Source organism: Vipera berus, assembly GCF_964194415.1.
Source record: "Vipera berus genome assembly, chromosome: W".
Taxonomy (NCBI): domain Eukaryota; kingdom Metazoa; phylum Chordata; class Lepidosauria; order Squamata; family Viperidae; genus Vipera; species Vipera berus.
The window spans coordinates 72,786,041-72,809,820 of NC_138210.1; the positions used below are offsets into that span (position 1 = coordinate 72,786,041).

At 47.8% G+C, this 23,780-nt stretch overlaps 1 protein-coding gene across 1 annotated transcript; it reads right to left on the reverse strand.

The window, feature by feature from the left end:
• Positions 1–1,433: 1,433 nt before the first annotated feature.
• Positions 1,434–19,298, reverse strand: LOC308676182 (dehydrogenase/reductase SDR family member 4-like). Its single transcript, XM_081341943.1, has 8 exons — positions 18,976–19,298; positions 14,526–14,703; positions 13,217–13,318; positions 11,380–11,450; positions 10,203–10,254; positions 5,339–5,473; positions 4,075–4,130; positions 1,434–2,283 (listed from the first exon to the last, which is right to left on the reverse strand). The coding sequence occupies exons 1-8, from the start codon at positions 19,110–19,112 to the stop codon at positions 2,169–2,171; spliced, it is 846 nt and encodes a 281-aa protein (XP_081198069.1). The 5' UTR covers positions 19,113–19,298; the 3' UTR covers positions 1,434–2,168.
• Between the last annotated feature and the right edge of the window lie 4,482 nt (positions 19,299–23,780).

Sequence of the window (23,780 nt, forward strand, 5' to 3'; positions counted from 1 at the left end):
ATATATATATATATATATATATACACAAATATATACACACACACACACACACACACACATATATATATATATATACACAAATATATATATACACACAAATATATATATACACACACACAACTATACACACACACACACACACATATATTAGCTTGGGTTTCATTTAACGACCGCCGCATGCAGGAAAACCCCAAAGCAACAGCTTCCTCGCCTGGAGAATATCCCAGAATAATTCCCCACACTTACCCGGTGTCGAATTCCCACGAAACAGGCTGGGAGGCGAATTTATTTATTTATTTATTTATTAATTAATCAAAAAAAAGCCAGATCTGGAAACGCACAGATGCGCTTCAGAGACACACCCAAGGCTTAGAGCCGGTAGATCGATGGAGAGGGGGGGGATCTCCGCTGGGAATACCGCGGGTGGGGGCCAGGAAGAAAAAAAAAAGACAGCCCCATGGAGAAAGCAGGAGGGTGGGCTGTGTGGGGGGGGGGAGACTAGATGGGTGGTGGGGGGGAAAGAGCTTGCGGGACACCCCCTCGCCCGCGCCCCCTTAAAACCTGGAATGGGGGAAAAAAGTAAGGCGGGTTTGAAACGGATCAGGGAAAGAGGCAGACGATGGGCAAGGAGGAAAAAGCACGGGACATGGCTGGGAAAAAAAAGGGAGGGGGCTGGGAAAGAGAGGGGTGGCGGGAGGGAGAGAGAGAGAGAGAGAGAGAGAAGGATGGAGAGAGAGAGAGAGAGAAGGATGGAGAGACAAGAGAAGGATGGAGAGCTGAAATGAAAAGCGAAGCGAAGCTGAATCAGCACCAAGAGTTGAGGATCTCGGGGGTGGGGGAGGGGGCCTGTGGGGGGGGGGAGGGAAGCCCTGATCCGCCCACCCCACCCCCCAGAAGATTTTATTTTTTCCCCCAATTTTTTATTTTTTTTAAAAAGCAACTGGCTGGATTGTTTTCCTCCTTGCCTCCATCCCCGGCACACTGGCAGGGGCGAAATAAATGGGAAGGGGCTTGGGAAGGCAGCTGGCTAAGGAAAGAAGAGGGGACCTGGAGGAATTGGGGGGGCACGCTGCTCCTGCCGCTGAGCCCCCCCACCCCCCCAGAAGGCAGATCAAATCAGAAAGGAAGAAGTGTGTGTGTGTGGGGGGGGAATTGAGGACGGAGAGATAGAAAGGAACCGAGATTTTTATTCTGATGGAGGAATGGAAGCAGGGTAAGGGGGCGTGGGGAGGGGGACTGTGCCAGGGAAAGTCCCTTGGGAGTGGGGGAAAGTGGGGAGGGGGAAAGCAGGAAGGGGTCTCCCCTGGATATGCAAACCAGCCCCCCCCCGCACCCAAAAGCAGAGAGGGGACGTTGGCATCAGATCAGAAAAAGGGGAGATGGCTCCCGGTTGGTTTTCTGTGTCTGGTGGGACCCCTTTGGGGGGGCTTTGGGGTTCCCTTCCTGTGCAGACACCCCCCCCCCCCGAAGAGAGCAACAGACACCAGCAAAAGTGCGATTCCAACGATGTCTTTATTTTAATTATTACACGCAAGGCACCAAGGCAGGGCAGGAATGAAGACCATTGATATTCGTAACCCCAATTTCTGGCTGTTCCCCCCATTTTGAAGCCGATCCAAGCTGCTTTTTCTCCCAAGAAGACACCCCACCCCCTTGCTGGAAAGACCCTTGCCTAATATCCCAGGAAGCATTAGGGAAGCCCCCCCCTTCCCCCGCATCCCCATCCCCTCCCCAACATCCAAGAGGTATGGAGTTAAACAAACCAAGATCAACCTAGCCACCTTTCCCCTCAACACAGCTCGGAGCGAGCTTGTACACACGGGGGTCTCCTTGCGCGCAGGTGTGCAAAGAGATTCCTAAGCCTCAGCTGTGTGCCATTCTGCTCGTTTTCCACCCGAAATCCAACAGCGTGCACACACACACACACACACACACACACACACACACACAGAGATACATAAAACCTGGTTAGCACCAAAAATGGAGCTTCTTAAAGAGTGTTGACCTCCCTCTGTCTTGAAGCTGATCCAATCACCATCTAGCTGGGCGCTGCTGAGACCCCTAACCACCACCACCCCCAATCAGCCCCACAATTTATTTCCGGGGTACCCCTATGTGTTTATCTATCCATCGTCCTAGCTGAACTGGAAGCCACCACGATTTCCTCATCAAAGACGAGATGTGACGCCACCAGCCACCACCACCGTCTCCCCGGTGATATAGTCGGCATCGGCGGAGCAAAGGAAAGAGACGATGCCGGAACAATCCGATGGGACTCCGAGTCTGGAAGGGGTGGGGGGAGAAGAGAAGATCTGATTAGTGGACAGAGGGCCTTTAGGAGACCCCAAGGTTGGATTTGTTACCTTCATCCAGACCAGGGGTCTTCAACCTTGGCCCTTTGATGACTTGTGGACTTCAACTCCCAGACTTCCTCAGCCAGGCACGTGTGACTGGCTGAGGAATTCTGGGAGTTGAAGTCCACAAGTCATCAAAGGGCCAGGTTTGAAGACCCCCGATCCAGAACATCCTAGTTTGCTGGTGGAAGCTTAGGGGTGATGTGTTGCTTGTGTGGATAGTGTGTTAGTTACAACCTGGAGTGAAGGAGAAACTTCCTAACTTTGAGGACAATTAACCAGTGGAACGGCTTGCCTCCAGAAGTTGTGGGTGCTCCATCACTGGAGGCTTTTAAGAAGAGACTGGACAACCATTTGTCTGAAACTATATGTATATAGTTTCTGTGTTTGTATGTGTGTGTGTGTGTGTGTGTGTAAATATGTGTATGTATATAGATGTGTGTGCATATAGACACACACATCTATATACATACACACACACACATACAAATTGATCCTGTTTGTAGAAAAATATTGTACACTTTCATGTAGATATATAATAGATAAAATAGATAGATAGATAGATAGATAGATAGATAGATAGATAGATAGATAGATGATAAAGTAGATAGCTAGGTAGCTAGATAGGATAAAATAGACAGATAGACAAATAGACAGATAGATAATTAAACATAGTCCTTGACTTAGTTTCATTTAGTGACTGTTTGAAGTTACATCATCACTGAGATGATGACATGTGACTTATGACCATTTTTCCACTTACAACCATGCAGCCTCCCCACAGTCGTGATCAAAATTCAGATGCTTGGCACCTGACTCATATTTATGACAGTTGCAGTGTCCTGGGGTCACGCGATCCCCCTTTTGCAACCTTCTGACATGCACAGTTAATGGAGAAGCCAGATTCACTTAACAACTGTGTCAATAACAACTGCAGGGTTTCACTTAACAACCGTGGCAAAGTCATAAAATTGGGCAAAAATCACTTAACAAATATTTCACTTAGCAACAGACATTTTGGGCTCATTTGTGGTTGTAAGTCGAGAACTACTTGTATATATACTCTGTGTGTGTGTGTGTGTGTGTGTGTGTGTGTGTATATAAAATTAACTTATGTATTAATTGTAAGTATCAATATAATTAGAAATATAAGTTAAATGATGTCAGCATATGTAAAATTATGAGGTTATTAACATGGAAATAATTATAAACATGAGTGACATGAACTTATGTTATAAGCAGCAATATTATTATAAATTTAAGTTAAAAGAACGTATATAACGTACTTTGAAATATCAACACAATTGTTAGGTATCAGCTAAATGAAATTGCAATTCAATTACAAATATCAGTAGAATTAGGAAAATTCTAATGGCATTAAATGTGTAATTATAAATTCAAGTTAAATGCCATCATGACTTAATTAAAACATAACGACAAACAAGTTAAAATTAAGTTGTAATTTAATTCTAAATGCCAATTGAATGGGATTATTATGTAATTGTACACCGCTAAACAAAAGAATTAAAATAAAATCTAAAAAAATGAGTAGCTAGCTGTGGCGTTTTTCCCCTTTGCCAAAATGGAGCGAGACTGTCGGTTCTGAGGGGTCGTATCCCCTCAAAAAAAAAAAGAACAGCTGAAATTTGCGAGAAGTTTATAAAAATCAGATCTCTGAGCCCTTTATTTTAGTGCAAAACACTGGTTTATCCCAAGTTACCTCTTTATCCGCAAGACTTCCATCATTAAACTTTCTGCCTTTTCATCCTCCCAAAGCTTCAGAGAAAAAAAACAGGTGTCAGTTGATTTTTTTTCCTTTTTAAAAAAAATATGTTTTATTGGGGTGTTTTGTTTTTTACATATCCCCATCAAAAATATTTGGTAAACAGTGTGTTGTCTGGGTTTGTATTTACAAGTAATCAATAACAGTTGGTTGCTATACTTCCATATTCCCCATAGTAGCTTTCCTTGATTTTCTCTTCTACCAATAATATTCTCTTTTGTCAACCTTAAATTAGTACATTTCTCGATAATTTTAGAAGATAACAATCAAATATCTACAAATAACCTCCACCTCCTTATTAAGCTTCATTTCTGATTAATCATTCTAGATCGCCTTGTCCTAGATCCTGTTTTTGGAGTTCTCATTTTAAATTTATTTTCCCCACAATATTAAAGAGAAAACGTTTTTTATGGAGAAAGAAAACAGGTGTGAGTTGATTTTTCATCCAACGCCATTTTGGGGTGTAGCGAGTCCCGCTGTTTGGAATCAGAGGCCGTCCTCCACTTACGGCGGCCCATTTAGTGACCGTTCAAAGTTACAACGGCGCTGACAAAAGAGACGTATGACCGTTTTTCATGCTCAACGACGGTTTGCAGCCTCGCCCGTGGTTTACGTGATCAAAATTCTGACGCTTGGCAAATAATTCACGTTTACGAGGGTCGAAGCGTCCCGGGGAAACAGGTGATTCCCCTTTTGTCAACGGGGAAGCCCAGATTCGCTTAAGAACCGTGTCACTCATTGAACAACTGCAGGAAAGGTCGTACAATGGAGCAGACGGTGGCAGGAAAGGTCGCAAACTGGAGCACAGTTCACTTAAAAAAATGTTTCACTTAGCAACAGAAATTTTGGGCTCAGATGCGGCCGTAATCGGAGGACTACCCCTGTACAAGCAAGCGACGGCGATGCTAGAGCACAACCAGCGATTATAAAATTAACGCCACTTCTCATTTTAAAGTTTGGTTTTGCTTGGGGTACCAATTCAGGAAAGATCTTCTCCTACACTGGGCCGTTGCGTTACTCGACTCTCAAAAGCGGTGTTTCCCAACCTTGCCAGCTTTTAAGACGGGTGGACTTCAGCTCCCAGAATTCCCCATCACAGCACAGCTGGGGAATTCTGGGAATTTAAGTCCAGCCCCTCTTAAACTGGTCAAGGATGGGAAAACACTCCTCTGCAATCTGTTTCCTGCCTAAAGATACTCACAGCCGAGCTGAATTTCGTGCGGATCAGGCCGGGCGCCAGACAGTTGACACGGATGTTACGTGGGGCCAGTTCGATGGCCAGGTTGCGGGTCAAGCCCAGGAGAGCGGTCTTGCTGACGTTGTAAGGCCCTAAGTTCTAGCAGAGAAGAGGCGGAGGAAGCAAAATTAGGTGTGCCTTTGAGAGGCATTTATAGGGACGCGGTGTGGCTCAGTGGGTTAGGACGCTGAGCTTGTCGATCAGAAGGTCGGCAGTTTGGCGGGACGAATCCCGAGTGCCGCGTAACAGAGTGAGCGCCTGTTACTCATCCCAGCTTCTGCCAACCTAGCAGTTCGAAAGCACGTAAAAATGCAAGTAGAAAAATAGGGACCACTACGGTGGGAAGGTAACAGCGTTCCGTGCGCCTTTGGCGTCTAGTCATGCCGGCCACATGACCACAGAGACGTCCTCGGACAAGCGCTGGCTCTTCGGCTTTGAAACGGAGATGAGCACCAGTCGGAAACGACTAGCACGCATGTGCGGGGGAACCTTTACCTTTATGAGAGGCATTTGGCCTCTTTTTTTACGGCCCTCCTCAGATCTACCTGTCTGTCTGTCTACCTACCTACCTACCTATTATCCATCCGTCCCTTTCTATTTAGCTGTGTCTGTCTGTCTGCCTGCCTCTCTCTCTAGTCCAGACATGTCAAACCCGCGATGTCACGTGATGTCGCGCAACGTTATCGGGACAATTTTGACATTGATGCGATGGGGTGGGTGCGGCTTCCGCATGACGCATCCGGCCCACGGGCCAGCAGTTTGACACCCCTGCTCTAGTCTTATCTTATCTATTTATATCTCTCTCCTGTAACTATCATCTATCTATTCATCCATCCGTCAGCCAACTATTATATCTTACCTGTGTCTGTCAATCTATCCATCCATCTTTATCATCCATCCATCCCTGTTTATCTGTCTGTCGTCTATCTGTTGTGTCTATCATCTCTATTTATATTTATCTTCTCTATTTATTATCTATCCATTCATCCATCCGTCACCTATTATCATATCTATCTGTGTCTGTCCATCTTTATCATCCATCCCTGTTTATCTCTGTCTATCTCTCTTATATATCCATCTATACATGTATCTATGTATCTGTATGTATCTATCAATCTTATTTACCGTATATACTTGAGTATAAGCCGAATTTTTCAGCCCACTTTTTGGGCTGAAAAATTCCACTTCGGCTTATACTCCAGTCAACAAAAAAAACTTACCGAGGACTTGTGCGCGGCCGAGGCTTTGGTGCTTCCGGGATCGCCCGCACCTCTCCCAAGCCACCGCCGTCCGAGACCTGCCGAAGTTTGGGGAGGTTTGGGGAGGTGCGCGCGCACCTCCCCAAACTCCGCGCCTTGCCTGCCTGCTTCTTTCCGCAGCGGAAAGAAGCAGGCAGGCAGGGCGCGGAGGAACGGAGACTTGCCGACGTTTGGGGAGGTTTGGGCGCCTCCCCAAACCTCGGCAGGTCTCCGTTCCTCCGCGCAGACCTGCCGACGTTTGGGGAGGTTTGGGCGCCTCCCCAAACCTCCCCAAACGTCGGCAGGTCTCCGTTCCTCCTGCCGACCTTTGGGGAGGTTTGGGCGCCTCCCCAAACCTCCCCAAACCTCGGCAGGTCTCCGTTCCTCCTGCCGACCTTTGGGGAGGTTTGGGCGCCTCCCCAAACCTCGGCAGGTCTCCGTTCCTCCTGCCGACCTTTGGGGAGGTTTGGGCGCCTCCCCAAACCTCGGCAGGTCTCCGTTCCTCCTGCCGACCTTTGGGGAGGTTTGGGCGCCTCCCCAAACCTCGGCAGGTCTCCGTTCCTGTTTGGGGAGGTTTGGGCGCCTCCCCAAACCTCGGCAGGTCTCCGTTCCTCCGCGCAGACCTGCCGACCTTTGGGGAGGTTTGGGCGCCTCCCCAAACGTCCCCAAACCTCGGCAGGTCTCCGTTCCTGTTTGGGGAGGTTTGGGCGCCTCCCCAAACCTCCCCAAACCTCGGCAGGTCTCCGTTCCTCCGCGCAGACCTGCCGACCTTTGGGGAGGTTTGGGCGCCTCCCCAAACGTCCCCAAACCTCGGCAGGTCTCCGTTCCTGTTTGGGGAGGTTTGGGCGCCTCCCCAAACGTCCCCAAACCTCGGCAGGTCTCCGTTCCTCCGCGCAGACCTGCCGACCTTTGGGGAGGTTTGGGCGCCTCCCCAAACGTCCCCAAACCTCGGCAGGTCTCCGTTCCTGTTTGGGGAGGTTTGGGCGCCTCCCCAAACCTCCCCAAACCTCGGCAGGTCTCCGTTCCTCCGCGCAGACCTGCCGACCTTTGGGGAGGTTTGGGCGCCTCCCCAAACGTCCCCAAACCTCGGCAGGTCTCCGTTCCTGTTTGGGGAGGTTTGGGCGCCTCCCCAAACCTCCCCAAACCTCGGCAGGTCTCCGTTCCTCCGCGCAGACCTGCCGACCTTTGGGGAGGTTTGGGCGCCTCCCCAAACGTCCCCAAACCTCGGCAGGTCTCCGTTCCTGTTTGGGGAGATTTGGGCGCCTCCCCAAACGTCCCCAAACCTCGGCAGGTCTCCGTTCCTCCGCGCAGACCTGCCGACCTTTGGGGAGGTTTGGGCGCCTCCCCAAACCTCCCCAAACCTCGGCAGGTCTCCGTTCTTCCTGCCGACCTTTGGGGAGGTTTGGGCGCCTCCCCAAACCTCCCCAAACGTCGGCAGGTCTGCGCGGAGGAACGGAGACCTGCCGAGGTTTGGGGAGGTTTGGGGAGGCGCCCAAACCTCCCCAAACAGGAACGGAGACCTGCCGAGGTTTGGGGAGGTTTGGGGAGGCGCCCAAACCTCCCCAAAGGTCGGCAGGTCTGCGCGGAGGAACGGAGACCTGCCGAGGTTTGGGGAGGTTTGGGGAGGCGCCCAAACCTCCCCAAACAGGAACGGAGACCTGCCGAGGTTTGGGGACGTTTGGGGAGGCGCCCAAACCTCCCCAAAGGTCGGCAGGTCTGCGCGGAGGAACGGAGACCTGCCGAGGTTTGGGGAGGTTTGGGGAGGCGCCCAAACCTCCCCAAACAGGAACGGAGACCTGCCGAGGTTTGGGGACGTTTGGGGAGGCGCCCAAACCTCCCCAAAGGTCGGCAGGTCTGCGCGGAGGAACGGAGACCTGCCGAGGTTTGGGGAGGTTTGGGGAGGCGCCCAAACCTCCCCAAACAGGAACGGAGACCTGCCGAGGTTTGGGGAGGTTTGGGGAGGCGCCCAAACCTCCCCAAAGGTCGGCAGGTCTGCGCGGAGGAACGGAGACCTGCCGAGGTTTGGGGAGGTTTGGGGAGGCGCCCAAACCTCCCCAAACAGGAACGGAGACCTGCCGAGGTTTGGGGACGTTTGGGGAGGCGCCCAAACCTCCCCAAAGGTCGGCAGGTCTGCGCGGAGGAACGGAGACCTGCCGAGGTTTGGGGAGGTTTGGGGAGGCGCCCAAACCTCCCCAAACAGGAACGGAGACCTGCCGAGGTTTGGGGAGGTTTGGGGAGGCGCCCAAACCTCCCCAAAGGTCGGCAGGTCTGCGCGGAGGAACGGAGACCTGCCGAGGTTTGGGGAGGTTTGGGGAGGCGCCCAAACCTCCCCAAACAGGAACGGAGACCTGCCGAGGTTTGGGGACGTTTGGGGAGGCGCCCAAACCTCCCCAAAGGTCGGCAGGTCTGCGCGGAGGAACGGAGACCTGCCGAGGTTTGGGGAGGTTTGGGGAGGCGCCCAAACCTCCCCAAACAGGAACGGAGACCTGCCGAGGTTTGGGGAGGTTTGGGGAGGCGCCCAAACCTCCCCAAACGTCGGCAGGTCTGCGCGGAGGAACGGAGACCTGCCGAGGTTTGGGGAGGTTTGGGGAGGCGCCCAAACCTCCCCAAACAGGAACGGAGACCTGCCGAGGTTTGGGGACGTTTGGGGAGGCGCCCAAACCTCCCCAAAGGTCGGCAGGTCTGCGCGGAGGAACGGAGACCTGCCGAGGTTTGGGGAGGCGCCCAAACCTCCCCAAAGGTCGGCAGGAGGAACGGAGACTTGCCGAGGTTTGGGGAGGTTTGGGGAGGCGCCCAAACCTCCCCAAAGGTCGGCAGGAGGAACGGAGACCTGCCGAGGTTTGGGGAGGTTTGGGGAGGCGCCCAAACCTCCCCAAAGGTCGGCAGGAGGAACGGAGACCTGCCGACGTTTGGGGAGGTTTGGGGAGGCGCCCAAACCTCCCCAAAGGTCGGCAGGAGGAACGGAGACCTGCCGACGAGCCGCGGCCACACAGGGTATTCCTGTGTATTCAGGCTTGCAGAACGGCGGATCGGCTTATACTCGAGTCAATAACTTTTTCCAGTTTTGGGGGGTGAAATTGGGGGTCTCGGCTTATACTCGAGTCGGCTTATACTCAAGTATATACGGTATATCTATCCATCCATTGATCTATCAAATCTGTCTATATCTATCTATCGTCCATCCATCCTATTTAAAAGAGTCATCCCAGTTATTTACTCTTCCCTAATCTCATCTCTCTGAATCTTTCTCCTGAAACTGGGAGGCCCAGGACAGGAAAAAAAGGGAATCATTTATTTCTCTTAATTTGGAGAATCAACTTCTGTTGATGAGGCCAAGCAATTGCATTTGCCTTTTTCGCTGCTGTGTTAAGAGGCTGGCTCGTGGACCACAACTCCCAGAATTCCCGAGCCAGCCATGGCTCAGCTTGGAAACCTCTCCATTTCTCCTCAGCGTGGCTGGCTCAGGAATTCTGGGAGTTGAAGTCCACGAGTCATGAAAGAGCCAAAAGGTTGTCTATCCCTGCTTTATGCCATCTTCAGAGACCACCGGAGAAATGCGAAATAGGTAAAAAAGGATGTGCTCAACTCACTGGAAACGGCGCATATCCAGCAACAGATGACACGATCACGATGGATCCGCTTCTGGAACAAAGCAAGGAATTGAGAGATGCAGAAACATTATTTTTTTCCCCTTTTTAATTCCCCTCTCGTATTCCTTTATTCACCTGGAACATCAATCACCACCATTCCTCTTCCAACCTACCACACAGGGCTGTTGTGAACAATAATTAGGATTCTGGAATATCTCTCTAATCTACTGAAAAGAAGCTTTTAAGAACTTAAATGTGAAATGAAATTAATATTCTGAAGCAAGGAAATAGCTTTCACTTTTTATTTTATTTTTTGGAGATCCTGAGGCCAGGGCGACCGAGAATTTGTTGAGCTTCTCATGCATGCAGGCTCGAATGCGAAATTTACCTCTTTTCAAAAAGGACCCTCCCCTCCTTCGTAAAGGCCAGGGATTTATCAGAATTAGGGTCTTAATTTTTCTTTTTAGCAACTTCAGAGAACAGAAGAGGGCTTAAGACAGAGCAACTTTCAAAGGGCTGGCAAAATTCACAGAGGACTAGAAACTTGAAATGGTTGTCACGAGAAAGAAAAGAAACACCAGTAGAGGTAGTCAAAGCTGATCAGAAAATGGACAAAGAGAAAAAAGAAAGAGGGAAAAAACCAATATTTTCCAGCCCAAACGAAACCAGAATATAGGCAAACTACATGTTTGCATTGAGTGAATTCCCCCCCTCCCGGCTTTAAACTGAAAGACAGAACTGTGCAGGAAGTCCTCGACTTACGACAATTGAGAGCAAACCTTCCATTGCTAAGTGAGACAGTTAAGTGTGTTGTGGCCCCTTTTTTCGACCTTTCTTGCCACAATTAAGCGATGCGCTTGCAGCTCTTAAGTCAGGTTGTTAAGCAAATCTGGTTAACAACCAGATTTTTCCTACTGACTTTGCTCGGCAGAAGGACGCAAAAGGGACATGGCAACGGTCACAAACGTGAGTCGGTAAGCGCCTGAATTTTGATCCCGTGACCATGGGGGGTGGGGAAGGATGCTGCAAGGCTCGTCAGTGTGAAAAACGGTCACAGGTCCCTTTTTTCAGCGCCGTCATAACGTCAAATGGTCACTAAATGAACGGGGACCGCCTGTATACAAATTAAGAGGGAAAAAGACCCCCCAGAACATTAATGCTGTCACGGCATACTCACCCCCTCTTCTCCATGTGAGGAACCACCAGACGGGCCAGCAATGCTGTTGCCTTTACGTTGATATTGAATATCTGAAGAAAAAAAAATACACGTAGGACTTGACTTACAACCGTAATACCGTGTTTCCCTGTAAGTAAGGCCTACACCAGGGGGTCTTCAAACTTGGCCCCTTTTATGACTTGTGGACTTCAACTCCCAGAATTCCTCAGCCAGGCATGCTGGGTGAGGAATTCTGGGAGTTGAAGTCCACAAGTCATAAAAGGGCCAAGTTTGAAGACCCCTGGCCTACACCAACAATAAGCCCTAACTAGATTTTGGGGGGTGGGCCTAATATAAGCCCTACCCCCAAAATAGGCCCTAGTTTTGGGGTGAGACACACACCTAGAAATCAAGCTAGGGCGGGGATGGATATCTGTGGATCTGCCCCACCTGCCCTGCACCCACTTACCTGGCGGTCAGACCTCTCCTCGCCAGCCCACTTCTCCTTCTGAGGCCTCTTCTGCAGCCAGGCCTGCATTTCTCAGTCATGGGGCTTTCCGGAAGGCCTCTGCAGCTGAGAACCGAGCTATGGGTTCAATCCGTAGCTCAGTTCTACAAGATCTCAGCAGCCGAGCACCAAGCTATGGATTGGTGATTGGTGATTGAATCCATAGCTCGGTACTTGGCTGCTTAGGCCTTCCGGAAAGGCCTGACTGCAAAACGCAGGACCGAATGCAGCTGCAGAACTTCGGCCCCAGAAGAAGTGGACCGGCTGGGTGGGGCTGTCAGTGCCGGAGGTGAGGTAAGGCCTATCCTGAAAATAAGACCTGGTGCCTCTTTCGGAGGCAAAAAAAAGATCCGGTCTTATTTTTGAGAAACACCAGTACAAGCAGGAATTTATTTATTTTTATTTTTATTTTAATCCCATTTATATCCCGCCCTTCTCCGAAGACTCAGGGCGGCTTACAATTTAAGCGCAAACCAATGTGCTTAGCAATAGCCTTCATTCTATGTATATGCCTGCTTATTTGGGACCCCCCAAAGCGGCATTATTACAAAGTCAGCTTAATTGCCCCCAACAATCTGGGTCCTCATTTTACCTACCTCGGAAGGATGGAAGGCTGAGTCAACCTTGAATTTCTGTCATATGTCATTACGGCCGCTAAGACAAGACACCCAGGTGGTTTTGCTGACCTGATTTTACCACCTTTTTCTCTCCTGTGGCCATTGAAAAGCGATCACCCCGGTCATAAACCGAAGCACATAAAGTGAACACGGGAGTCGTAAAAGCCAGCACAGCGGTCGTAAAGCGAGTCAACGTATTCTGCTGAGCGGTTTTATTTTTTTTCCCTTTTTTTGCCAGAAACATACCGAAAAGCCTGGAAACTGGCAAAAAATAAAATTAAAAAATGTCATCAATCACTGTCATGAGTTTCCAGCAACATGGCAACCAGCCTTAAAGGGGAACGGCTTGCCAAGTGCCGGAAATCTGTTGTGTTTGTATATATGTGTGCATTTCTGCTGTGTGTGTGTGTGTGTGTGTGTGTGTGTTTGTGCTGTTGTCAGAATTCTGGAACCAGATTGTAATTTCTGGGGGCAGGGGGAATCAGTCCAAATGGTCGCTAAACGAGGACTGCTTACAAAGCGGAAAAAGCAAGCGGGTTTTTTTTTTTGTACCCAACTGTTTTTCCCAGTCCATATCTCCAGCCTCTTGGGGACGTTTGGCCTTTCCATTGGATCGGCTGTGACGATTCTTCCAACAAGTGGGGGGGGCACATTAAGCTTCTGCCAGGGTGCCCCCTTCGGACTACAAAACCCATCTTTTTTTCTCCTCCGGTCGCCTTCTGCAAGCTCTCACCTTGTCCCAGACTTCCTCGGAGGCGTCCAAGATATTTCCGAAGAACGGGTTCACAGCGGCATTGCTCACCAAAATATCAATTCCCCCGTAGCGCTCAATGGCCTAAGAAGAAGAGCTGAGAATTAAACACCATCATTTAAAAAACTATTCTATTCTTTTTATTCTCTTTATTCTGTATTCCACTCTATTCCATTCCTTTTAGTCAGTTTATTCTCTAATTCTATTCTATTCTATTCCATCCCATTCTTTTTATCTCTTTATTCAGTATTCTATTCCTTTTAGTCAGATTTATATTCTATTCTATTCTTCTATTCTATTCTATTCTATTCTATTCTATTCTATTCTATTCTATTCTATTCTATTCTATTCTATTATTTCAAATTCTATTCTATTCTATTCTATTCTATTCTATTCTATTATTTCAAATTCTATTCTATTCTATTCTATTCTATTCTATTCTATTCTATTCTATTCTATTCTTCTATTCTATTCTATTCTATTCTATTCTATTCTATTCTATTCTATTCTATTCTATTCTATTCTATTCTATTCTATTCTATTCTTCTATTCTTCTATTCTATTCTATTCTATTCTTCTATTCTATTCTATTCTATTCTATTCTATTCTATTCTATTCTATTCTATTCTATTCTATTCTATTCTATTCTATTCTATTCTAATTTCTAATTTCTAATTTCTAATTTCTAATTTCTAATTCTATTCTTATTTCTATAGCTGTGAAGGTTGGACCGTAAGAAAGGCTGAGCGCCAAAGAATCGAGGCCTTTGAACTCTGGTGCTGGAGAAGACTCCTGCGAGTCCCTTGGACTGCAAGGTGATCAAACCGGTCAGTCCTAGAGGAGATCAACCCTGACTGCTCTTTGGAAGGCCAGATCCTGAAGCTAAAACTCAAATACTTTGGCCACCTAATGAGAAGGAAGGACTCACTGGAGAAGAGCCTCATGCTGGGAAAGGTTGAGGGCAAGAGAAGAAGGGGACGACAGAGAACGAGGCGTCTGGATGGAGTCACTGAAGCAGGAGGCGTGAGCTTAAATGGACTCCAGAAGATGGTACAGGACAGGAAAGCCTGGAGGAACGTTGTCCATGGGGTCGCGATGGGTCGGACACGACTTCGCAGCTAACAACAACAAAAATTCTTATTTCTATTCTATTTCTGTTTCTATTTCTATGTGTATTATTTCTATTTCTATTTCTATTTCTATTCTTATTTCTTATTCTCTCCTCTCGTCTCCTATATGTGTCATGACCCAATGGGGCAAGATGCGCCACGGAGGGGGGGGGCGCTCTTACCGTATCCACTAGGCGTTGCCGGTCTTCAGCCTTCCCCACGTGGCACACCAAGCCTGACACGCTGAGATTCTCGGCTTGCAATTCGGCCACTGTCCGGTCCACGTTGGCCTGCTTGCGGCTACTCACCAGCACATGAGCCCCGTCTTGGGCCAGCCGGCGTGCGATGGCGAGGCCGATTCTGCCAGGAGAGAAAACGCAATAATGGGATTTATTTGGCAATGCGAGTCTTATTCGTGTAATTCTTGAGGACTCTCTGCTAAGCAGGACGGGTTGCAAAGTGAGTTTTGCCTCATTTTGCAACCTATCTAGCCGCGGCTGTTAAAGAGAATCGCTCCAGTGGATTAACGGATTTAAGTGAATCTGGCTTGGCTACACGAATGGAAAAGGAGATAGGTTGTCCTCGACTTACGACCGCAACTGAGCCTAACATTTCCGTTGCTAGGCAAGACGGTCGTGAAGTGAGATTTGCTCCCCTTTGACATGTCTTGCCACGGTTCTTAAGCGAATCACTGCAATGGTTCAGTTAGTGACACGGTTGTTAAGTGAGTCTGACTTTGCTTGTAGGAAGGTTGCAAAAGGCGATCACATGACTCTGGGACACCGCAACGGTCATAAATATGAGTCAGTTGCCAAGCGTCCAAATTTCGATCATGTGACCAGAGAGATGTCGCAACGGTCGTTAAGTGCAAAAACCTATCGTAAGTTACTTCTTTAGTGCCGTTGTAACTCTGAACGGTTACTAAACAAATAGTTGTTAAGTCAAGGGCCACCTGTAAGAGTTTTCTGGTGTTCTAAGTTAGAAAACATGTGAAAACACTAGAAAAATGTCTAAAATTGGAAGATATATCAGTATTTTTTTAAAAAAAACCTCAAACGCGACTCTGGCTCCTTTCTGAACCAGTCCAAATTTCAGTAATTTTTGAGGACAGGCAAAATTGCCTCATAGAGCTGAAAAACAAGTTTCTGTTTTGCCATATTTTTTTTTTACAATCAGACAAACAATTAGAAACTGAGACTTTACAAAGCCACACCATGCAGCTAGTCCTCAACATATAACCATTGAGACCGGAATTTTCCTCATAAGTCATTGCGGTCATTAAGCGAGTCACCAGAGGACCTGTTTCGATTTTGACAACTGTTGTTTTTTTTTACAACGGTCTGTAAGTCATTGTGTGTACTGCATTGGCCGTTGAGTGAATCCAGCCTATCATATGGGTGGCTTTTTTTTGCTTTTGCCATTTTTTTCTGTCAGAAAAGGGCCAAAAACAGGAGCAAATTGTGGGTCACGTGACCATGGGATGCTGCGGGTGGTCGTAAATGTGAGCCCGAAATGCGATTGGGTGACTATTTTGTGTGTGTGTGTGTGTGTGTGTGTGTAGCCGTTGTAACTTTGAGGAGGAGTCGCAAGTAACTTTTTCTGAGTCTGCCTCAGGGATATACTGAAGGTATATACCTTCAGCTGGTCCTCACTTAACGACTGCTTGAAGTTACGGCAGTCATTAAGTGAGGATTATCTGTATACGGCATAGACCTTCATTTCAGTGATTCAGGTCTGAAATTACATCCCTGAGAAGAGCTTTCTCCAATCCAGATCAGCCAGATCGACAACTTCCACACCTGGCTGGCTAGCATCGAAAACTACAACATGGTGAAATGATGTGGTTTTTAAGGCATTTCAGAAACGTAGCCTGAAGTGGAATTTACTCAAAAAATATGGGAGGCTAGAAAGGAAAAAAGGACTGCAAGGTCTGAAGGCTTGGCTGAAGGAGCGTGAAAAAGGCATGTTTTGTTCAGAGTCTGCCATCATGTAAATAGAATACTAATTCAATTTAATTAGGTCACAAAACAGGTGCATACAAAAATAGAAATTCATTAAGTTGCAGGTAATTGCATCTTTGATCCATGCTTCCAGGAAGAAACTGGAAAAAAAACTCATTACTGAGTTACTTATAAAATAATAAAGGTGGGATAAAGAAAGAGAGAAAGAAAGAAAGAAAGAAAGAAAGAAAGAAAGAAAGAAAGAAAGAAAGAAAGAAAGAAAGAAAGAAGGGAATTTAAGACCACAGTTCTTAAAATTGCCACGGTTGAGAAACACTAAACTATCATGAAAGGTAATAGAGCTAAGACTATAATCCATCCATGTTTTCTCCAAAAGAAATCTTATTCTGAATTTAGATTTTATAGCCCAATCAATCAGAGAAGATTGTGCCAAGGTCCAAAGGCTTCTTTCGTTAAAACATCAACTATTAATCCTCAAAGTTTGAATGTTTGCCTCTCCCAAAGTCCTGTGTGTACCTCGGCTGGTCTGCAAAGGATGCCAAAATAATTGGCATCCTGGAGCAAACTGGGTCGATCCCTTTCAACGGTCAAAGAAAAGAGGGAAGGAAGGAAGGAAGGAAGGAAGGAAGGAAGGAAGGAGATGGGAGGTAGGGAAGGAAGGAAGGAAGAGAAAAGAGAAGAGAAGAGAAGAGAAGAGAAGAGAAGAGAAGAGAAGAGAAGAGAAGAGAAGAGAAGAGAAGAGAAGAGAAGAGATGAGATGGAGGGCAAGAGGGAGAGAAAGGAAGGAAGGAAGGAAGGAAGGAAGGAAGGAAGGAGATGGGAGGGAGGGAAGGAAGGAAGATAGGAAGGAAGGAGGAAGGAAGAGAAGAGATCGAGGGCAAGAGGGAGAGGAAGGAAGGAAGGAAGGAAGGTGGGAGGGAGAGAGGCTACTGCTAAGTTTGTAAGCCGCCCTGAGTCTTCGGAGAAGGGCGGGATATAAATGGAATTAAAATAAATAAATAAATAAATAAATAAATAAATAAATAAATAAGGAAGGAACAGGGAAGGAAAGGAGGAAGGAGAAGGAGGGAACACACAGACACAGTCATATTTTCAGCAGAACTGCAAGAATTGCCTCCTTGTCTCTTTTTAAAGGGTTAATTTGAAATGTAGGGTCCCAGGCCCTTGCTTAAATTGGAGATGCCATTAAAAGTCTAATCAGGCGGAGGCTTCTTGAGGAAAAAGTGCTTTAATTGACCAAGTAAAACAGGCCGGCGGAGAAGTGCCACCCCTTAGAACAAGGGGGGTCTTCAGAGTTGGCCCTTTGATGACTGGTGGACTTCAACTCCCAGCATTCCTCAGCCAGCGTGCCTGGCTGAAAGAATTCTGGGAGTTGAAGTCCACCAGTCATCAAAGGCCCAACTCTGAAGACCCGCCTTAGAAAGTTGCCAGCATTGCTTTACGAAGTTTGTTAGCCAATCAAAATCGGACAACAGAGCCATTCCACATCCTCAGGAAGGCATCCATCATTCCTGTACACTCCCCCTTATTCCCTCCTCCAGGAATTCCCATCCGTGTACACGGTTCCCACGCTTGCCCGTGACATTCGCCCCTGACGCAAACGCTGATTGCAAAAGCGAGAGAGCAACAGGTAGTTAGGCTAAAAAACGGATTTCTTTTTGTTCCACTTACAGAAGCTTTCTCGAGCAAGGACTGGGAATGCGAACGCTAGGCTGGGTGCGCAAGAGTGCCTCTGTTGTTGTTAGCTGCGAAGTCGTGTCCGACCCATCGCGACCCTATGGACAACGTTCCTCCAGGCCTTCCTGTCCTCTACCATCTGGAGTCCATTTAAGCTCACGCCTACCGCTTCAGTGACTCCATCCAGCCACCTCCTTCTCTGTCGTCTCCTTCTTCTCTTGCCCTCAACCTTTCCCAGCATTAGGCTCTTCTCCAGTGAGTGCTTCCTTCTCATTAGGTGGCCAAAGGATTTGAGTTTCAGCTTCAGGATCTGGCCTTCTAAAGAGCAGTCAGGGTTGATCTCCTCTAGGACTGACCGGTTTGATCGCCTTGCAGTCCAAGGGACTCGCAGGAGTCTTCTCCAGCACCACAGTTCAAAGGCCTCCATTCTTTGGCGCTCGGCCTTTCTTACGGTCCAACTTTCACTGCCATACATTGCAACTGGGAAGACCGTAGCCTTGACTATACGCACTTTTGTTGACAGGGTGATGTCTCTGCTTTTTAGTGTGCTGTCTAGATTTGCCATGGCTTTCCTCCCCAGGAGCAAGCGTCTTTTAATTTCTTGGCTACAGTCCCCATCTGCAGTGATCTTGGAGCCCAGGAAAACAAAATCTGTCACTACCTCCATTTCTTCCCCATCTCTTTGCCAGGAAATGAGAGGGCCAGATGCCACGATCTTGGTTTTCTTAATGTTTAGTTTCAACCCAAGTTTTGCACTCTCCAGTGCCTCTGGGGGAGTGCAAAGTGCTTTCCCCTCCCCCTCCCGGAGTAGCTCTTTCCAAGCTGGCCATCTCTTCTATTGTTTCCCCCTCAACCCGCCTCCTCCAGATCTGGGAGGGGGGGAAAACTACAACTCCCAGCATCCCCTCCCTAGAAGGGTCGCAGGCGACACCACCCGGCAGCCAAACCCCGGTGCATTCTGGGAGTTGCAGTCCCCAGCGGTGCAAAGCCTTACCCTTCGGTGGAGGCCGTCACCAGGGCCACTTTCTCGGCCAGGGAGCGGCCGGCCGCCGCGCTGCTGCTGCTGCTGCTGCTGCTCATCCTCATAAAGCGATTCCAAGCCGGACGGGCGCAGAGCAGCCCTCTTTGCATGGTAGGTCGGCCTCCTTTGGATTCCGCGCAACTCCTTGCAGGGCGCAACTCCGGGACTGGCAGGCAGGGAGAGGGCGGGGGAGGAGGGGGAGCGGGCGCCCTCTGCTGGGCCAGGCAAGGGCTGCCAGCCTGCCGAAGGAGGGGGTCAGCACCGCGAGAGTTGCGCGCGCGATCTCGCCGGGGCCCTGGGAGGGAGGGGGAGGGGGAGGGGGAGGGAGAGGGAGGGGGGCGGGTGAGTCCCGGCGAGGAGGTTGCCCGTCGCCTCCCTGAAGGAGTTCCTGCTCGAAAGAAGGGGAAAAAGAGGAAGGAAGGAAGGAAAATGGAGGGATGATCATGAGGGAGCGAAGGGAGGGAGGGAAGGAGGAGAGGAGGAAGGGAAGAGGGAGGAAGGGAAGGAAAAAGGGAAAGGAAGAAGGGAGAGAAGGAAGGAAAAGGAAGAAGGAAGGAAAAGGAGGGAGGGAGGAAAGGATGAGGGAAGGAGGAGAGGAGGAAGGGAAGGAAAAAGGGAAAGGAAGAAGGGAGAGAAGGAAGGAAAAGGAAGAAGGAAGGAAAAGGAGGGAGGGAGGAAAGGATGAGGGAAGGAGGAGAGGAGGAAGGGAAGGAAAAAGGGAAAGGAAGAAGGGAGAAGGAAGGAAAAGGAAGAAGGAAGGAAAAGGAGGGAGGGAGGAAAGGATGAGGGAAGGAGGAGAGGAGGAAGGGAAGGAAAAAGGGAAAGGAAAAAGGGGGAAAGGAAAGGGAAAAGGAAGAAGGAAGGAAAAGGAGGGAGGGAGGGAAGGATGAGGGAAGGAGGAGAGGAGGAAGGGAAGGAAAAGGGAAAAGGAAGGAAAAGGAAGAAGGAAGGAAAAGGAGGGAGGGAAGGAGGAGGGAAGGAGGAGGAAGGGAAGGAAAAGGGAAAAGGAAGGAAAAGGAAGAAGGAAGGAAAAGGAGGGAGGGAGGAAAGGATGAGGGAAGGAGGAGAGGAGGAAGGGAAGAAGGAGGAAGGGAAGGAAAAAGGGGAAAAGGAAAGGGAAAAGGAAGAAGGAAAGAAAAGGAGGGAGGGAGGGAAGGAGGAGGGAAGGAAAAGGGAAAAGGAAGGAAAAGGAAGAAGGAAGGAAAAGGAGGGAGGGAGGAAAGGATGAGGGAAGAAGGAGAGGAGGAAGGGAAGGAGGAGGAAGGGAAGGAAAAGGGAAAAGGAAGGAAAAGGAAGAAGGAAGGAAAAGGAGGGAGGGAGGAAAGGATGAGGGAAGGAGGGAGGGAAGAAGGAGAGGAGGAAGGGAAGGGAAAAGGGAAAAAAGAAAGGGAAAAGGAAGGAAGGAGAGGAAGGAAAAGGAAGAAGGAAGGAAAAGGAGGGAGAGAAGGAAGGGAAAGGAAGGAGGGAGGGAGAGAAAGAGGGAGGGAGGGAGGAAATGAAAAATGGAATGAACAGAAAAAAGGAAGGAAAAAAGGAAAAGGGAGGGAGGGAGGGAGGAAAGAAAAAAGTGACATGCGGCAGAGAGAAGGAAGAAAAGTGGAAAAAGAAAAAAATGGAAAGGAAGGAAGGAAAAGAGAAGGAAGGAAGTGATAAAAGAAGAAGGAAGGAAAGCAAAAAGGAAGGAGGGATGGAAAAGGGGGACATAGAAGGATGGAAGGTCAGAAAAATGGGGAGGGGGGGGTGAAGGAAGAGGGACGGAATAAAAGAAGAACGTACGGAATAAAAAAAAGGAGGGGAGGAAAAGGGAAGGAGGGAGGAAAGAAAAAAGGGACATAGAAGAGAGGAAGAAAAGTGATAAATGAAAAAACGGAAGGAAGAAGGAAGGAAAAGTGGAGAAAAAGAAGGAAGAACAGCAAAAGAGCTAAAAGAAATGGAAGGAAGGAAAAGCAGGAAGGAAGGAAGGAATAATAGAGGAAGGGAAATGAAGGAAGGAAGGAAGGAAGGAATAATAGAGGAAGGGAGATAAAGGAAGGAAGGAAGGAAGGAATAATAGAAGGGAAATAAAGGAAGGAAGGAAGGAAGGAAGGAAGGAAGGAAGGAAGGAAGGAAGGAAGGAAGGAAGGAATTTCTCAAACCAGAGAATGCTGGTTTACCCCAATGATTGTTTCTGGAATTGTTTCTTCAACTGCTGCCCTACGCAAGCTCACTCGATGTCAACTTACTTATGTCAAAGTGACAGGCCAACTTACAATCATTCCTTTAGCCACCATTCAAAGTTACTTCGAAGTTACCATTCGGAGTAACCGGAAAACAGCGACCTCTGACCCTTTTTCGCACTTACGACCGTCGCAGCATCCCCACGGACACGTAATCAAAATTCAGACGCTTGGCAACTGACATGTACTTACGGCTGTTGCAGCGTCCCGGGTTGGGGGTGGGGTGGGGCGGCGTCACGTGATCCCCTTTGGCGACCATCTGACAGCAAAGTCAATGGGGGAAGCCAGATTCGCTTAAAGGCGGCGTTACTCGTTTAACAACTGCTGCGATTCACTTCACAACCATCGTAAAATGGAGCAGCGCTCGCTTCACGGCCGTCTCCCTTAGCGACGGAAACGTTGGGTTCAATTGTGGTCGTAAGTCGAGGACTGACTGTATTTGCTGTTTGGTTTCCTGGAGCTGCTAAAAAAAAAAAACCCGGCCTCTTTTCAGAAGCCCAGAAATACAGATGGGAAGGAAGTTGCTGTGCAACCAAGTCCAAAAAACAGGAAGTCACGCCCAGAACGAGGCAAATTGAAAGTACTGTGCTGTACACAACACACAACACACACACACAACCACACAAATTGGAGGGGATAAAAAGCTAGTAGCAACCCAGACTCTCTTTTACAGATCCTTTATTGCTATTCTATTCCACCCATTTGAAGCACACCTAGTACCTAGCTCTTCTTTGCCATTTCTGCCTTTTGGAGTTTTCCAGGAAAGCCACCATCCCCTGAGCATGTGCAGAGTGGTTTTTTTTTCTTTTCCTTTTTTCTTTCCACAACGGCTTGCAAATCCAGTTTCAGAAGTGCATTAAGTCTCTTCCATCCTAGGGCCTTTTACGTGAAGCCAGTTTTTTTTAAAAAAAACAACAAATAAATAAATAAATAAATAAATAAATAAATAAATAAATAAATAAATAAATAAATAAATAAATAAATAAATAAAATAAAAAAAATCCGTCTTTTTTCCAGAGTTCCTCCAAAATTGGCCAAACTCCGTTTTGGTTAATAATGTAAAACTTTTTTTTTTTTTAAATCAATACGTTTATGTTTATTGGACTTATATACCGCCCTTCTCCCGTAGGACTCAGGGCGGTTCACGAGGAATTTAAAATAACAATACAACCATACAATTACAAAAGTTAAGGACAATTAAAATTAATTAAATTTAGTCCTTGAATAAAATAACGCCCCCTGTTAAACTCCAATTAAAACCCAATTAAAATAAAATTACAATTAAAATTTTAATATGGTTAAAAATGGTTGTATACTGGTTTTAGTTACCCTCTAACACACACACACACACACACCCAGGAGAGGGTGAAAAGAGAGACAAAAGCCAGCCCTCCCCTTTCTCCAAAAGTGTGTCATAGAACTTTAGAATCCTGAAAGGGACCCAGTGAGGTCATCCATCCCACCCCTTCCCTCTCTGCACACCAATCCAGATTAAAACATCTCGGCTAGTTCGATGTTTTCATCTCCAGGTGTCCGATAAACATGGGTCACGCTGTCCAGCGTATTACAGGGAATCCTACAACTTACGACCACAGTCAAGCCCATAGTTTTATGTTGCTAAATGAGAACTTTGTGAAGTGGGTTTTACCCTGACTTTTCTTGCCCTGGTTGTTAAGTGAATCACGCTTTCCTCCCCCCCCCATTGACTTTGCTTGCCAGAAGGTCGCCAAAGGGGAAATCCCTCGACCTTGGGACGCGGCCACCGTCGTAAGTGTGAGTCAGCTGTCCAGCATTCGAATGTAAATCACCTGACCCTGGGGAATGCTGCAACGGTCGTAAGTGTGAAAAGTTTGGCCCAAAGTCACTTTTTTCCAACGCCGTCGCAACTTTGAATGGTCACTAAGTGAGGACAACCTATATTGTTTAGGAAGTATTTTTAACCTCCAATTTTCTAACGTTCACTGCAGCCTTTCTCGAGGCTGACTTTTGCTTTGTTTTATTTTATTTTTAATAAAAGAAAAAAAGAGGAAAATTTGTCTTCAACTAAAGACGTTGGAACAATTTTGGGAGGCAAAATTGTGAAAGTGGTGGTGGACCCTTTTTTTCCCCCCCAAAGCTGCTTCCTTTTTTCTGCTTTTTTTTAAAAAAATTGCCTCTTTTTAACTTTTTCAAAATCGCCCAAAGTCGGTTCCGTGTCTGGCAGAACTGGCAAAAAAAAAAAAGGATTTAACAAAAAAAAGCAACGACCAGCAATATTTGGCTAACACCCAATCTGCCATTCTCCTGGGTTCTTTTTTTTTTTTCTTTTTCCCTCTTTACAGGTAGTCCTCCAACTTACGACCGCTCGCTTAGTGACTGTTCAAAGTTACAACGGCGCTGTAGAAAAGTGACTTAGAACCCTTTTTCATGACCGTGGCAGCATCCCCCGTGCTCACGTGATTAAAAATCAGACGCTTGCCAACTGACTCGTACTTATGACGGTTGCCGAGTCCTTAAGACACGGGATCACCTTTTGTTACTTTTGGAGAAGCAAAGTCCTAGGGGGGGGGAAGGCAGATTCAC